Here is an 18,131-nt window from a genome sequence, read left to right on the forward strand (position 1 = left end):
GTCACCCAGCAGACAAGTGCCTGAGCTGGGATTAGAACCTTGGCCCTCCGACTCCTAGTCCCATCTGTTTCCACTAGGCCACTTTGTTTCTCATTATGGAGACCAACCTGTGAATCCTGAGAATGAACCCTCAGAGCAATTCTATCAATGTCACCTACATGCTAAATTTAACTCAGATGTCAGGACAGGATCCAAATCAATGAAATAATGCTCAAAAACAGCAACAACAATAATAATAGTGGCTTTTAAGTGCTTATTGTGAGTCAAGGCCTGTACTAAGCACTGGGTTGTCTACAGGATAATCAAGTCAGACATAGTGCCCGTCCCTCATGGGGCTCGCAGTCTTGGTAGGAGGGAGGCTAGGTATTCAACCCCCATTTTACTGATGAGGAAACTGAGGCACAGAGAAGTAAGTGATGACACAGGATGCATGTGGCAGAGCAGGGCTTAGAACCCAGATCCTCAGAAGTTTGTCATATGACCTTTTTACTTATTTTATTGCTTCTCATCCACCCACTCTACCCACTTTCCTTCAAACATAAATATAACACTTAGAGAGGGAGAAGAAATAGAATAAGGGGGGTTGGGAGGAGGCATATGGAGAAGATCACCAAAAAACTTATTTTAGCTACTAGAGCATTCATTCATTCATTCAATCGTATTTATTGAGCGCTTACTGTGTGCAGAGCACTGTACTAAGTGCTTGGGAAGTACAAGTCAGCAACATATCGAGACGGTCCCTACCCAACAGTGGGTTCACAGTCTAGAAGGGGAAGTCAGAGAACAAAACAAAACATATTAACAAAATAAAATAAATAGAATAAATATGTACAAGTAAAATAAATAGTGTAATGAATATGTACAAACATATATATATATATACGGGTGCTGTGGGGAGGGGAAGGAGGTAAGGCAGGGAGGAGGGGGAGGGCTCATTCTTTGGGCTCATACACACTTCCTTTCCCTAGGATTCTTGCCTTGCCATGGAAAACTGAATGGCATGGCCATCCAGAAAAGTGCTTGTGGATTTATCCTACCTCTCTGTTAGATTTAAACAAAGAGGTCTGGACGTGCATTCAGCAGGCCTGAACTTCAAAAAGGAATATGTCCCATTAGTGATGCGCAATGCATAATTGTTCAAGTACCTTCCTCTGCAGGACTTTCATGTTGAAGGTGTCCATTAAGGTTCATAAAATCTTTATAAGGCATCATTAAAAATGAAATAAACTTTTGAAACTAAATAAGTTCTGAAAACTCTTAGGCCCAGCAAATTTTGTCACTGGACTGCTCATTTTAGCCACTGTAATAAAGGTGAGGCATGTGATGACAGTGAGAATGAGGGGCCTAAATGAATACAGAACTTCAGTGATGGCTCTTATTTTCACCTTCAATTAAAATACTATGCTTATCCATGCCTCGCGCTAGTGCTAACTCAGAGGCAATACTTAAAAAAAAATTGCGTTCTGCAGCCCCAGGGAAGTTGGAACCCTTAAGAAGGAACCCATATAAGAATTTCATTAATCTTGATTTCCCAGCTCAACTTCTATTTCTCACCATTGATGTTCCCATCTAAGCCCCCTCACTACTGCTCTTTCCCAACCAGGAATTCACTCTCTGCACAAATCCACCAGGTAATGATAATAATGATAGTAATTATAATACTGGTTGTATTTGTTAAGCCCTTACTATGTGCCAGGCACTGTACTGAGCACTGGGATGGATTCAAACAAATTGGGTTGAACACAGTCCCTGTTTCACATGGGGCTCACAGATGAGGTAACAAGCACAGAGAAGTGAAGTGATTTGCCCAAGGTCACACATCAGATAAGTGGGAGAGTGGGGATTAGAATCCAGGTCCTTCTGACTCCCAAAAGCTCTTCCCATTTGCAAGATCTTCCTAAACAATCAACTCCTCCTCTTATCTACCAACTCTGTTGTAGCCTCCCAAGTGCTTAGTACACTGCCCTCTATAGAGTAAGCAATCAATAAATATACCATTGATTGAAAAAAAAAAACCCTTCCTTGATTAATTTCCAAAATCCTCAGTAGCTTCAACCCAAAGAACCGCTCTAACACTGGTATATTTATTTGAACCCCAATTCTCATATGTATATCTGTATATTTTATCATTCATTTTTTATAGTATTTGTTAAGCACTGTATTAAATGCTGATGTAAATACAAGCTAGTCAGGTTGGACACAGTCCACGTCCCACATGGGGATTCCAATCTTAATCCCCATTTTACAGATGAGGTATCTGAGCCACAGAGAAGTTAAGTGACTTGCCCAAGGTCACACAGCAGACAAGTAGTGGAGCTGGGATTAGAACGGGATAGAGCCCAGACCTGTGCTCTATCAAATAGCTCACGTGGCTTCTCTGCTTCCACTCTTCATACATGTTCTTATGTCTGCCTGTCTGAAACAGTGTAAGCTCCTAATAGGTGTGCCTTGTGCTTCTACTAGTGCTGAAAAGAAACCAGAACTCCTATTACTGTTACTACTTGAACTGAACTCTGCCTAGATGAAAGCATTATTGTAGTATGTGGATTTACAGTTATAGGTGTAGTGAGTCTTTTGCCAAATGCTTCTTTTTATGGCAGAGAGATTAGTCACCTGACCCTCTGTGTCATCTCTGTCATCAGCCCCTAACCAATTTGTCTTTGCTCTGAGTCTATATACAGAAGGAGTACAATATGGGTACTAAAAAGCAAAGGAAATTTTGCACAGAGTAAAATTGCCATGACATCACTGGAAGAGAACATCATCCTGCAAATGATGGAAAATATCTATGGCAATTAGACTTCTGTGCTTTAAATAGCTGTGGTTTCCAGGCTCTGTCAAATAATATGAAGCATTCCTAAAATATTGCACTGATGGTAACATAATACCGAACATCAGGGGAAAGAAACACATCTTACCATTCTTTATAAATTGCTAGAAAGATAGCCTAGATAGGCTTCCATGCTAACTGAGGATGCTGAAGTAGAAAGTGAAGTTTGAACTTCAGCAGTATGATCAAGTGCAACATTTTAAATATCTGCCCCTGCAGTGAATTTGAATGTGTGCCGCTGGGGCCAGTTGCTCCTGAATCGTAGTAGCCAGATTTGTTCTCTGCAGGTGAGGATGACAAAGGTGGCTTTTACAGACATTATAGAGAAGCTCCTTCTCCCTCTACTACAGGAAATGAAGACTTCTAGGGAAGCAACATGGTCAAGTGGAAAGAGTACAGGCTTGGGAGTCAGAGGACCTGGGTTCTAATGCCAGCTCTGCCACGTGATCTTGGGCAAATCACTTCTTTGTGCCTACTGTCCCTTATCTGTAAAACAGGGATTAAATCCTCCCACTGAAAATGTGGGCCTCATGCAGGACAAGGACTGAGCCCAACCCAATTATCTCATATCTATTCCAGTATTTACTTCAGTGCTCGCAACATAGTAAGTGCTTAACAGGTACAATGGAGAAAAAAAAAAAAGATGAAGCTGGTCAAAGAAGCCCAAGAGGGGTCAATCATACAGTGGATTTTAAAAGCCAAGAGAGGAGGAGGTAGTTCTATTTTAGGGATAAAATAGTAGGGCTTTGAAGAAGAATGTGTGGCTATGCCTACAGAGGGCAAAACCAGTGCTCTTTTCAATAAAAGCCTTGAAAATTTAAGGTTTATTAATTTAAAAAGTCATACACTTGATGCTCTTGTTTCATTTAATCCAAAAGGGATTTGGAAGTGGTGAAAGCTGTCACAGTAATTTAAGATGAACATGAGATTCAGCCAAAGTGGAGCCAGAAGAGTTTTCCAAAAATAATTGAAAAACAGTGTGACTTTTTGAGTCAGTGTAAGATTCATTAAACTTTTATTCAGTTACATATACTTAGCCACTATTTCTTTTTCATTGGTATTTGCTATTGCTGTATTTTCTTAGGAAGTTTTGTAATATTTTACAACTTTCAGTTCTTTTAGTTCATTGGAATTTCAGGTGTTATAATTTTGAGACCAATTGTCGGTATTTGAGTGCTTACTATGTGCAGAGCACTGGAGTAAGCACTTAGGAAAGTACAATATGATAGAGTTGGTGGAAATTTTTCTTTCTCACAAGGAGAGCTTAAAGGCTAGAGGGTGGAAACAAGTTAAATTATGGATGTGTACCTAAGTGCTGTGGGGCTGGGGGTGGAGGGGTGGAGTGGGTATGAAAGTGCTTAAGGGGGACAGATTCAAGTGCATAGCCAATTCATTCATTCATTAAATCGTATTTATTGAGCGCTTACTGTGTGCAGAGCACTGTACTAAGTGCTTGGGAAGTACAAGTAGGCAACATATAGAGATGGTCCCTACCCAACAGCAGGCTCACAGTCTGAAAGGGGGAGACAGACAACAAAACAAAACATATTAACAAAATAAAATAGAATAAATACAGAAGGGAGAGTGAATAAGGAAGTGAGGACTTTGTCAGGAAAGACCTCTTGGAGGAGATGTAATTTTAGTGGAGTTTGGAATGTGGGGAAAGTTGTGGTCTAATGGATATGAAGAAGGAGGGAGTTTCAGGTGGAGGACATAGGCATAGGATTGATAGTGAGACAGACAAAATCAAGATACAATGAGTTCGTTTTTTTTTGTGGGGGGGGGGGTTTGTTCTTGTTTTGTTTTTATGGTATTTTTGCCAGGCACTGTACTAACTGCTGGGGCTGGTTGTGATACGTTGAGCACAGTGTCTCATGTGGGGCTCACAGTCTTAATTCCCATTTTACAGATGAGGAAAATGTGGCACAGAAAGGTTGTGATTTGCCCAAGGTCACACAGCAGACAAGTGGCAGAGCAGGGATTAAAAACCTTATCCTTCTGACTCCCAGCCTGTGCTCTATCCACTAGGCCATACTGCTTCTCTAAAGGTATTGTGTTAGAGGGGTGAAGTGTGCAGGCTAGGAGATGAGTAAAGTAGGGTAGGAGGGAGAGAACTGACTGAGTGCTTTAAAGCTTAGTGTAAGGAGTTTCTGTTTGCGGAGGTGGATGGGAAGTTCTTGAGGACTAGGGAGACCTGTATGGACGTTTTTCTTTCTTTTTTGTGGTCCAAGGAATCACACTGAGATGTGGACTAGGGAAGGGAGAGGCAGGTGGCAAGTCATTGAAGAGGCTGATGCAGTAGTTGAGGTGGGATAGAATGAGAGCTTGGATCAGTGTGGTAACAGCTGGATGCAGAGGAAGGGGCAGATTGTAGACATACTGTGGAAGTAGAACCAACAGGATTTGGTGATGAACTGAATATGCAGATTGAATGAGAGAGATGTCACAATCTAATTTTGTATTTTTTAAATGAAATTGTTTCCTTTTAACGAAGTGAATTCATATCTGAGACTGATGGGACACTGAAACATCAGCTTTCATATAAATAATAATAATGGTGATAATGGCATTTGTTAAGCATTTACTATGTGTTAAGCACTGTACTAAGTGCTAGGGTAGATACGAGATAATCAGGTTGGAGATAGGCCCTGTCCCCACATGGGGCTCAAGTAAGAGGAGTAGGATTTAATCCCCATTTTATAGATGAAGAAACTGAGGCACAGAGAAGTTAAATGACTTGCCCAAATTCACACAACAACCAATTGGCAGAGCCGGGATTAGAACCCAGATCCTCTGACTCATACTCTTTCTACTAATACTAAGAGGCCCATATTCTTTCCACTATGCCATGCTGCTTCCTATAAACAATGTAACACATAAATACTACATAAACAGTTTGTAGGATGGCTTTTGAAACGTTTGGAAAAAGCATATGTTTCCCACAAACTTGTTTGTAACTGCCTATTCTTTTTTGGTCCAAAGGATACCACTGCAAGAATTCAAACCTAATCCCAAAATTGTAGATCATTTGTTGTAAAGGTAAAACTATTTACTCCTCACTTAATGTATGAGGATACTTGTTCAGAGATTTCTCCTATTCAGCATACAGCAATCAGTCTTCTGCTAACATATCCAACAATTCCAAGTGATTTTCTCTTATTGTGTTGTAATGGGATTCTTTTTTTTTGATAGTGGGGGCAAATGAATTGGAGGTGAAATCAATGCAGAAAGTCTTTGTACACATATGATAGCTTCAAAATAAAGGAGGAAAATAAGACTTTCTTCCCCTAGAACTGATTACTATGGAGTACCCTATTCATTATAACTATAATTGAGAAACTGAGGCAAAATGTCATCTAGAAGGTGCTAAAAAATGATGTGCAACATTCTTTGAATGTGTTGTCAAGTGAAGTGAGAAGACATATTTGCTGCCTTCCAAAATAGGTTTCTTCATATGTATCTTGTGTTTTACATTACAGAATGGACTCAATGCTTTGCATCTGGCTGCCAAGGAAGGCCATGTGGGTCTTGTCCAGGAGCTGCTGGAAAGGGGGTCAGCGGTGGATTCTGCCACTAAGGTAATATTGGGGTCCTCTTCATTGTCAAGGGCCCATCCAGGTCTGCCATAATGCAAATCTTGTGGGTCTGAAGAACTTTGTTTTCCCCAAATCCTACATGCTGTGCCCGTGTGCAAAACTGTTGCTTCTAACACTGCACCGTGTTGTTTCCAGACACTTGCTTTCAGAAAGAACGTTCTCTAATGCCATAATAGAGTTCTATGCAAAAGTGACTACATTATTGTGTATCTGCTTTGTGCCTGGCATTGCATTAAATATTGCCTAATACAAAAGTCAAACCTTGTTCCCTAGGTTATTAATAATAATGAATAATAACAATGGTATTCGTTCAGCACTTACTATGCGTCAAACACTGTTCTCAGCGCTGGGGTAGATAAAAGCTAATCAGGTTGGAAATAGTTCCTGTCCCACATGGGGCTCCCTGTCTCTATCCCCATTTTACAGATGAGGTAATTGAGGTACAGAGAAGTTAAGTCACTTGCCCAAGGTCACACAGCAGACAAGTGGCAGAGCCAAGATTAAAACCCAGGTCCTTCTGACTCAGACCTGTGCTGTACTAGGACATGCTGCTCTTTTGGTAAAGTGGCCACTTTGGGAGGAGCAGTAATACTAATCAATCAATCAATCAATCAATCGTATTTATTGAGCGCTTACTGTGTGCAGAGCACTGTACTAAGCACTTGGGAAGTACAAGTTGGCAACATATAGAGACAGTCCCTACCCAACAGTGGGCTCACAGGCTAAAAGGGGGAGACAGAGAATAAAACCAAACATACTAACAAAATTAAAAAAATATTTGTTACTGCTCTTCCCAGAGCATATTGAGCTAAGCTCATTGTAGACAAGGAACATGTCTACCCACTCTGTTATATTGTTCTTTCCCAAGTGCATAGTTCAGTGCTCTTATACACAATAAGTGCTCCATAAATATGATTGACTGATGCGTTTAGGTGCTGGTTGACCTTTTCTCAGGAAAGAGGCTCATGACTGCCAAGCAAGGTTTTCTTTCTCTTTTATAAATAATGATGGCATTTGTTAAATGCTTACTATGTGCCAAGCACTAAGCGCTGGGGGGATACAAGGTAATCAGATTGTCCTACATGATGCTCACAGTCTTAATCCCCATTTTACAGAAGAGGGAACTGAGGCACAGAGAAGTTAAGTGGCAGAGCTGGGATTAGAACCCATGACCTCTGACTCCCAAGCCCATGCTTGTTCCACTGAGCCATGCTGCTTCTCTGTGGTATTTAAGTGCTTACTATGTGCCAGGCATTTTACTAATCTGGTTGAACATAGTCCATGTCCCTCATGGGGCTCACAGTCTTAATCCTCATTTTACAGATGAGATAACTGAGGCACAGAGAAGTTAAGTGACTCATCCAATGTTGCACAGCAGATAAGTGGCAGAGCTGGGATTAGAATCTAGGTACATTGGCTCCCAGGCCTGTGCTCTATTCACTAGGCCATGCTATTTCTTCTCTTTCGTAGGTGGATAGCATGAAGGACTGCAAGGAAAAATGGAACTAAAACAATGCAATTCAGGAAATTTTGTTGCACCTCAAGAAAGAGCAATTTATATGTGGTTCAGGCATGAGGTGGAAGGCAGGGTTTCTGGCACCCGAAATCCTATATACTCCCTGATCTTGGGAAGTGTATACTTCCCTATTTTTGGCAGACTGTTTCTGACTCATGCTTGGCAGGCTGTCAAAATTCAAACTGGCCAAAGACACTTCTCATTTTCACACTTTTCCATTCTCATTGGAGAGTCCAACAGCCATTTGCAGAGTCCTAAATCTTTGTAAAATGCTAACCTCTCTGAAATCCGTAATTGGAAGAGGTCTGGGGCTCAGCATTGGAGAGGAGATCAAAGAATCGGAATGAGATCATAGGACTACAGTTATCCTATTTTCTCCTTTGTCATTGCCAAGCACCAGTTTTTCTGCTCATGTACAGGGAAGAAAAGGAAGAGGAAGAGGGGAATCCTCCATGAAAATTCCAGGTTGATCAACCGACTTTTTTGTCTCTTTGTTTCATCGTCTTGGCTGTTCAACAAGCTTTTCACTTATTACAGTGAAAAAGATAGGCTGCATGATCAGACTGCAGGAGTCTCCTTGTGCGTGGTGCATAATTGGCAGATCTGTCTAACAGAAGGAATCCCCACTATGATCCCCAGACAATCAAGAACCTTTAAAAGGCCAACATCTATTCAGTGTACATGGACACTTGAACCTTTATATACACTGTTCTGTATTGAGGAGAATTCAGGGCTCTTATTCATGAAAACAGATCTCTTTTTAAGTCCAGGAGGGTGTGTGAGTCCTTCAGAGCCTATGAAGTGTTCCAGAGAATCTGAGAACACTCCCAACCATCATAATAATAATAATAATAATAATAATAATCTGTGGGGTTTTTTTTAATGATATTTACCATTTACTTGTACCAGGCACTGCACTAGAGTAGATACAATATAATCAGGTGGGGCCCAGTCCCTGTCCCACATTGGTCTTAAGCCCCATTTCACAGATGAGGTAACTGAGGCATTGCCCAAGGTCACACAGCAGACAGGTGGTGGGGCTGGGATTAGAACCCAGGACCTCTGAGTCTCAGGTCAGCACTTAGTACAGTGCATGACATATCACAAGTGCTTAAATACCATTATTATTATTAATTCAGTGTACAGTGCCTGGATCTAGATTATAGATTGGACCAGACTATATTTTAAGATCCCACTAGATTTTAAACTCCTTGAAGACAGTGATCAAGACCATATATCTTTATATATATGCATACTGTATGGTACACTCCCAAGCATTTAGTTCACTGCTCTGCACACGTTAAGCACTCAAATGTCATTGATTAAATTGATATTAGAAATAAAAAATGTTATGTGTCATAATGTCATTATTAGCTAATAGACAAAAAGAGGGTTTACTGAGTTTACCGAGTACCGAGGGTTTCTTTTACTTTATGTAGAATCTTTACATTAGGAAAGTATAAAAACCAAGGTTCAGTCAATCAATCCATAATCATAATGTTGTCATTCCACTATTTCTGGCCAGCTTTGAACTATTAAAAAACTTGTTTTGAAGCATTGCTACCTATCGCAATAATGAAGGATATTCCAGAGTTGCTCTAAAACACCTTGCTTTCTTTTTTTTGTTGAAACAGAAAGGGAATACAGCTTTGCATATCGCTTCTTTGGCGGGACAAGCTGAAGTAGTCAAAGTCCTGGTTATGGAAGGAGCCAGCATTAATGCACAGTCTCAGGTATGGAGTTAACTTTTTCTTCTCTAAAATTATTTCCTCAATATGTGTCCTGTGTTTAGTGAGGTAGGAATGTTGTCTCATTTTGAAATGATTATTCCTGAAAACTGCAAAGTTTTAACCTCTGGCTTCCAGAAATGAAACACAACCTCTAGTTGACTAATTCAGTCTCTCTAATTCCGGAAACGTTTGTTGATGTGACTGGGTGAAATTCATGTGACTGGTTGATTCAAGAACTTTTGCTTTCAGACAATCATTCATGGCACTATGAAAGCTTATATGCTTTGGGTTTTATCCACAACCTGCGAGCCCATGGCTTTCAATAGATATCAACACCGAATGCCTATTTTGGTGAATTTTCTAAGAGTCTGAATGATTTTGAATGGGATGATTTTAAAATAGAGCTGCATCTTTAAGAAAATCTGCATTACATGGCAATTCAGCTCAATGCTTCTGAAAAACAAGAACTTGAGCTTCCTTAATTTTGGCTCATTCCAAAATTATAATAGTCAAGTTTAGTCTCCTGCGGGGAGTTTCACAACCAGTCATGGCTCCCAAATGCTCAAAAATCATCAGGCTAACTTGAATTCTTTTGTTGCTATGAAATTATGCCAAACGTGAATTTTAGGATAACATTTAGCCTACCAATGCTGGTAGTGTTCCATTTTCTCATGACATGGATTTTTAATTTTTGCCAAAAATTTTGTATCTGTTATTGCTCAGTATTTATTGAGGGCCCACAATGTTCTATGTGATGTTTTACTCTCTAGCATTTATTGTCTGGGCTTTGAATGAGAAGAGTGCGATTGATCAATCTGTGTTATTTATTGAGCATGCATTTTCCCTCCACTTTAGGGCTGACTATTTTTCCCCTATAGCTAGGGGAGGCCTCATTGGTTGGAGTAGTTGGTGGGCGCACTAGGATTTACACCCTTTATTCACCCCACCCTCTGTAATTAATTTATTTATATTAACGCCTGTCTCTTCCTCTAGACTGTAAGCTTATTGAGGGCAGGGAACATGTCCATCGACTTCGTTATATTGTACTGTCCCAAGCGCTTAACAGAATGCTCTGCATACAGGAAGCACTCAATAAATATGATTGGTTCCTGGTCAGGGGGTGTTATTGAACCAATTCATGCGTGGTTGCTTAAAGAACCTTGTACTGATACTCTGTGCCCACTGCAGCCATTTCAGCTAAAATCTTGCCATATTTGTTTGTTCTGTGGGAAAGCACCATACAGTGGCATTTAAATCTAATTATAAGAGGAAGCAGCATGTAGAGCATGGGCATGGGAGACAGAGGATCTGGGTTTTAATCCCACCTCTGCCACTTGTCTGCTGTGTGACCTTGGGCTAGTCACTTCACTTCTCTGTGCTTCAGTTAACTCATCTGTAAAATGAGGATTTAAGACTGTGAGCCTCATGTGGGACAACCTGATTACCTTGAATCTACCCCAATGCTTAGAAAAGCGCTTGGCACATAGTAAGCGCTTAACAAATGCCATAATTATTAGTTATTATAGTTATTATTATGGACCTTGGCTGCTCTTCTCAGATTTACCACTGAATAGAATGATGTAATTATAGAACAGACTAATAGCATAGTGCTACCAGGTTAACGCTACATTTGGCAAGGCCTGTTTGGTTGAGACTAGTACCTGTTCAAGCATATGTGAAGCTCAGTGGAAGGAATATGTTTTCAAACAATGGCTGTCCCTCAACTCACATCATGGTAAAAGGTAATTGCATTTATAAGAGGCCTGTGAAACACTAGGAAATAAGAAAATGCTAATTGTTTTGAATCAAAGCAAAGTGAGAAACTCTGGCGGTGGGGAGAATTTTAACTTTAAAGGACTTCTTTGGGAAGAAAATAGCTAGGAAAATAAAAATGTGAGCTATGTTTCTAAATCAACCCCTAGAAAATTAAGATAGTTGTAAAAAGAATCTGCTTCCTGACTGGTTTTCTTTCTCTATGCATATCGAACATCTACTGTGCATCGATTGATGCAGTGGTGAAGAGTTTCTGCTTGTTGTGGAGAGGAATGGGTAACCACTGAAGTTTTATGAGGGGTGGAGAGCTAAAAGCCAAATGGCATATTAGAAAAATGACCTGGACAGCAAACTGAAGTAGTGACTGGAGAGTAGAGGTGAAAAATAATTAATAGTAGTAACTGTGGTATTTAAGTGCTTACTATGAGACAAATACTGCATTAAGCACCAAGGCAGATAGAAGATAATAACAATAATAGTAATAATAATGACATTTATTAAGTGCTTATTATGTGCAAAGCACTGTTCTAAGCACTGGGGAGGTTACAAGGTGACCAGGTTGTCCCATGGGGGGCTCACAGTCTTAATCCCCATTTTACAGGTGAGGTAACTGAGGCACAGAGAAATTAAGTGACTTGCCCAAAGTCACACAGCTGACAAGTGGTTGAGTTGGGATTTGAACCCATGACCGCTGACTCCAAAGCCCATGATTTTTCCACTGAGCCACGCTGCTTCTCTAATGAAGATAGTAAGGTCCCACATGGGGCCCACAATCTAAGTATATTGGAGAACAAGTATTGAATCCTCATTTTACAGATGAGGGAACTGAGGTATAGGGAAGTTGAGTGACTTGCCCAAGATCACCCAGTAGGTAAGTGGTAGAGCCAGGATTAGAACCCCGGTCTTCTGACTCCCAGGCTTGTCCTCTTTTCACCAGGCCATGCTGCTTCCCTGAAGGCAAGGAAGTGCCGGAAGGAAGCCAGGATAGGCTCAAACTCAGCTCTGGGACAAGAGTAGTCCAGTAACAGAGGTACTGAGTGGGTGATGGTAGTAGTAGCCTTCAATGCTTACCCATTCCTCCTTACAACAGTTGCCAATCAGTTGCAAGTCAGGCCAGAAACATGAGTCAGACACGCTCACCCCCAGCCTGCTAGACTGCTATTTCCAAACCTCTGGTGAAATAGAATTTGGAGAGCAAGGGAAGTCAGGGCTAGAACCTGAGCCCCAATTTTTAAATATGACAAATAGGGAAGCAGGATGGCCTATTGTTAAGAGACTGGGCCTGTTGAGCCAGTGGACCTGGTTTCTAATCCTGGCCCCGCCACTTCCCAGCTGTGTGATCTTAGGCAAGTCACTTACCTTCTCTGTGCCTCAGTTCCCACATCTGCCAGATGGGGATCCAATACCTGTTCTCCCTCCTATTTACTCTGTGAGCCCCATGTGGGACCTGATTATTCTTTATCTACTCCGGTGCTTAGTACAGTGCATGACATATAGTAAGCGTTTAACGAATACCACGAGTAAGGAAGCCAGGGAACAAAAAGGCAGGGAATGGGTCACTTGGTTCTGTCTACTTTCCCTAGTTGTTACAACAGGGCATGCAGCCAGAGGGAACTCCTTAACTACCAGTACTACTATTTCCCATAAATATATTGCATCATCTTAAAATCCTCCTCACTGCTCCTGGCTAATAGCCCTTAGCCTTAGAACCTGTCTTTGAGCCTTTATTCTCCTTAATTATGTTTATTCTTTGCCACTTAATCATCTCCATTTTCTCCACTTCCCCAGTTTATGAAGGCTCAAGCTGTGCCCGTTGGCAGGCCAAACCCCAAGAAGAGTGCTCACATGTGACCTCGTGGGGACAGGCTGGCCTTTTCTTGGTCCTGAGAATCAGGCCTGGAAGGAGTTTCAGTGGTTGAGCAATGAGGCTGGGAAAAGAAAAGTATAGGGTTGGTTGGTGAACCTCACTGACTTCTGAGAGAGGTAGAGGGGTCCAGCAGAGGGTCCCTTTTTTTTTTTCCTGAAGGACTCTTAGAAATGGAGCTCTGGTACCTCCATTATAGATAAGAATTATGGTATTTGGTAAGGGCTTCCCTTCTAGATTGTAAGCTTCTTGTGTTTACCAACTCCATTATAATGTACTCTCCCAAGTGCTTCGTACAGTGCTCTGCACACAGCACTCAATAAATACCTTTAATTAATTAATAAGTGACAAGCACTGTACCAAGTGCTGGAATAGATACGAGATAATCTGTTTGGACCCAGTCCCTGTCCGTCATGGGGCTTCCAGTCTGAGGGAGGGAGAATTTTACAGATTAAGAAAACTGAGGCCCAGAGAAGTTAAATGACTTGACCAAGTTCACGCAGCAGGACAGTGGTAGAACCGGAGTTAGAAACAAGGCCCCTGATTCCCGAGCCCTTGTTCTTTCCACAGGGCCACACTTCTTAATAGGTGAGTACATAGACACTCACAAATCGGTCCACAGTCAAGGGACAAACATGGTCAAACAAACCCCCAAGATAGGACAAGATAAGAAGATGGCCATGGCTCCCATTTCAAGTGACGATTTGCTCCCCTGCCTCAGTTTTCTTATCTGTAAAATGGAGATATCAGTATTTGTTCTCCTACCATCTTGTTCCATAAACCCTGGGGCTGTGTCCAATCTGATTATCTAGCATCCTATCCCAGTGCTTAGTATAGTTGTTGGCACTGTCTTTAAGTGCTTACAATTTGCCAAGCACTTTACTAAGCACTGTGTTAGATACAAGATAAGCAGGTTGGACAAAGTCCATGTCCCACACAGGGCTCACAGTCTTAATCCCCATTTTGCAGATGAGTTAACTGAGGCACAGAGAAGTTAAGTGGCTAGTTTATGGTCACACAGCAGACAAGTTGCAGAGCTGGGAGAAGAACCCAGGGCCTTTAACTTCCAGGCCTGGGCTCTTTCTACTAGGCCTTAATAATATAAGAGATTATTATTAATTTCTTATTATTATCTTATTAATAATAATTTAAAGGATCAGAAGTGTGTAGGGGGAACCTATTATTATTATTCTCTTATATTATTATCTTATTAATAATAATTTTAATGCTCAAAAGTGCATAGGGGGAAACCTACCAAAAAAAAAAATTCAGGGTCTTCTGACCAGTGACCAAGCACTGCACACATTGATGACAAAATAAAATGTTCCACATTAGTGTTTGTTGCTAGAGTGTGGGCTTTGCCGTATGGAAGCAATTCAGAGAGGCTGGCATGCTAGCCAAGTATGTAGGCTTTAGTACTGCTTTCTCTCCCTGAAACTCTTATCTTCGTGACCCAATTCAACCTATTTGTGGCAGCGGGATAGTGGCACTGAAGAATTGGCCCTTGGGAAAGGCCTCTAAGTAGACCACTGCCACCAGGGAAAACTGGTTTCCTTTCTGATTGCCTCATTCCAAATGTAAGGCTGGAACAAATGGTAATCTAGTATTGGGGATTAATGATCATGGGATTAGAGGAAATACGATAGCTCCTAACAATAGCTTAATCGTAGTATGGCTGCAATGGGGGGAAAATACCAGACATGTGAGTGTTTGAAGATCACGGTTTTTTTCCAGGAAAAGATGCTTTAGGCAAAGGGCAAAGCCTCACAAAAAGTAGCGGCGTAACAGGCATGGAATGTTTGGGTGGCAAGTTTATAGAATCTGCTGAGCCTTTTCTCTCATTGCCCCCACTAGCAGCACACTAGGCACAATCTTCCTAGGCCAATGTTACACTAAATCCATCCTGACTTACCCAGTCCAACATTTCTAAGCCACCTTGGGCTGAATTGCAGCCAGAAATGCCTGTGTTAAGTCACCCTTTGGTTAGCTGTCTAATGAGGTGACTTCCATTTCTGCCATTCACGAAAAGTGGATTGCGTGAACTTTTCTGTCAGCGGAATCATTCTTTGCACCTATTCATTGGGTGACATAAGGAAGGAAGCAAGGTAGGGGAGCGCTTAGAACAGTGCTTTGCACATAGTAAGCGCTTAACAAATGCCATTATTATTATTATTCTTGTAAAACATTACACATAAAAATGATGAGGTGGTATTTATGACCCACTTTCTTTGTGTCAAGCACTGAGAACATCTTTTATTTAGACTTTCACATACTAACAAGGAAAACCCGAGAGACTCACCTCAATCCCACCATACCAGGTTGTGTTATTCTCCAAAGGATTATAATACAGAAATTATTGTGCCAATAATAATAATAATAATAATAATAATAATGGTGGTATTTCTTAAATGTTTACTCTGTGCCAAGCACTGTATTAAGCACTGGGACCATCTCTATATGTTGCCAACTTGTACTTCCCAAGCGCTTAGTACAGTGCTCTGCACACAGTAAACGCTCAATAAATACGATTGAATGAATGAATTAATTAATACAAGATAATCAGGTCAGACACAGACCCTGTCCCTCACTGGGCTCACAGGAGGGGAGATCAGGTATTTAATCCACATTTTACAGAGGTAGAAACTGAGGCATAGAAAAGTTGTGACACACCCAAGGTCACAGAGCAGGCAAGTGGCAGAGCCAAGATTAGAATCCAGGTCCTCTGACTCTGGATCCTTTCCTGATCAAAAGCCAAACCTTGAAGTAACATAACCAAAGGGGAGATTTGTACAGGTTGGGTTGATTTGCCACAGATTTGTAGTGTCTAAAGTATATGCTGGAGTTAGCACTGGTAGGCTATGTAGTTCTCAGAGGCTGAGATGGAAAAGGAGCTTTCCATCCAAAGAACTGTGAGAGAAGCAGCGTGACCTACTAAGGAAGAGCATGTGCTCTTTCCACTAGGCCATGCTTCTTCCAAGAAGGAAATTTAAAATCAAAGGGGACTGAAATAATCTGCTGGAAGTGAAGCTTGGTGATCTATACAAACTGGACTACAAAACCAATCCTGACAGGCCATACAGTGGGAAAAAGATGGGAGGAAAGGGAACTCAAGGAGATGGTGAAAGATTATAGGACAAATCAAAGTGTACCAGCTGGTATGCGATGTATCTGGAAATAATAATGATTTTTCCTACTGTTCAGCTACAGCAATACATTTTTGAAGTCATTTACACTTGCAATTGATTAGGCCACTCAATCTTGTAACGCAGGAAGTCAGTACTAATTCTCATTTGCCAATCAGCAGCCAGTGGCCAAGCAAATTTAAGTTACTTGCCTAAGGTCACACCGCAGAAGAATCCATATTCCTAAATTTGCTAAATCAGTCACCAGCCCGCAGCATGGGGACATCGCGTTCACTGTGCTGTATGCTCTGATATCCGGGTGATTCAGAAGAACATAACACCTCCTCAGTCTTATCTATCACGCCAGATATCTGTTTTTCTGTTCTGTATCCCAGTATATCCTACAATCCCCTACCCAACTTCCCTTCCTCCAGAACAACTCGCCACCAAAAATGTGCCCCAGAATACTCTGTCCCTTAGTATCCGCTCTAATGTTAAAAGCTTAGAAGAGGAGCACAGAAGGAGGGCCAGAAGGTGATGATTCTGTTTCACTCTCTCATGCAGCCCACAGTGTGCCCTCACCAAACCCACGCACCTGTTCAGAGGCTTCAGCTCCTGTTTCTGTAACCTCTTCACCTCCTCTTGGGGCCCAGTCCCTAGAGTGAGCAATAATGCTACGCACTTATGGAAAATTCCTTCTTGATCCACTCCCGGTCAAAGGCCAAGCCTGGAAGTAATGCAACCGAAGGGGAGATTTGTTCAGGGTGGGATGGATTTGCCACTGATTCATAGTATCCAACGTATGTACTGGAGTTAGCACTGGCAGGCTATGAAGGTCTCTGTAGAGAATGAGATTGAAAAGTTTTCCATCCTAGGAACCATGTGAGAATCAATGTAGCCTACTAAGGAAGAGCAAGAACCTGGGGGTCAGAGGGCTTGGGTTCTAATTCTGGATCCTCCACTTGTCTGCTGTGTGATCTTGGAAAGTCACTTAATTTCTCAGTGCCTCAGTTACCTCATCTGTAAAATAAGGTTTAAGACCGTGAGCCCTGTGTAGGACGGGGACAGTGTCCTACCTGATTAACTTGTATCTACCCCACTGCTTAGTACAGTGCTTGGTTCATAGCATTTAATAAATACCATTAAAAAGACGTGGGAGCTGTAATAGGCATTTCATAATGGTATTACCTTTTCCTTTCACTTCTCATCTGCAGCAGAGGAAGGCAATTCTCAAAAGATTGGGTACGCAGTAGAAAAATCAACAGAAAGACTGATGATTACAGATTCTCATTGCTGATTATCCCAGCAAGGTTTCTGCCCTCTGGGCGTTCAGCCAATGTAGAGTCCTAAGGGAAATGATGTATCCTTCCTTTTTAGCACTAAGCTCTGCCCAGATGGGAATAAGGCAGTAACACTGGGAGGAAGGGAGTATGATGGAGAACAGGGAAGGTTCTTGCAAGGTCACTTCTGCCCTCTTCTTTTGATATTCGTTTTATGTTATTTATTAATCGCTCACTATGTGCCAGACACCTTACTAAGCTCTGGGGTAGATACAAGGTTGGGCACAGTCCATGTTCATCCATTCATTCAATCAATCGTATTTATTGAGTGCTTACTGTGTTCAGAGCACTGTACTAAGTGCTTGGGAAGAACAAGTTGGCAAAGTATAGAGATGGTCCCTATCCAACAACGGGCTCACA

At 41.5% G+C, this 18,131-nt stretch overlaps 1 protein-coding gene across 45 annotated transcripts in view; it reads left to right on the forward strand.

Moving 5' to 3' along the window:
* The window catches only part of ANK2 (ankyrin 2), a 593,212-nt gene that overhangs the window by 408,028 nt on the left and 167,053 nt on the right, over positions 1-18,131 (forward strand). For all 45 annotated transcript variants that reach the window (XM_038755377.1, XM_038755380.1, XM_038755376.1 and 42 more), the window contains 2 exons: positions 6,310-6,408; positions 9,577-9,675. In XM_038755377.1, the coding sequence (XP_038611305.1) occupies positions 6,310-6,408; positions 9,577-9,675 (198 nt within the window). The remainder of the gene's footprint in view (positions 1-6,309; positions 6,409-9,576; positions 9,676-18,131) is intronic.

This window comes from Tachyglossus aculeatus, chromosome 12 (assembly GCF_015852505.1).
Source record: "Tachyglossus aculeatus isolate mTacAcu1 chromosome 12, mTacAcu1.pri, whole genome shotgun sequence".
Classification (NCBI taxonomy): domain Eukaryota; kingdom Metazoa; phylum Chordata; class Mammalia; order Monotremata; family Tachyglossidae; genus Tachyglossus; species Tachyglossus aculeatus.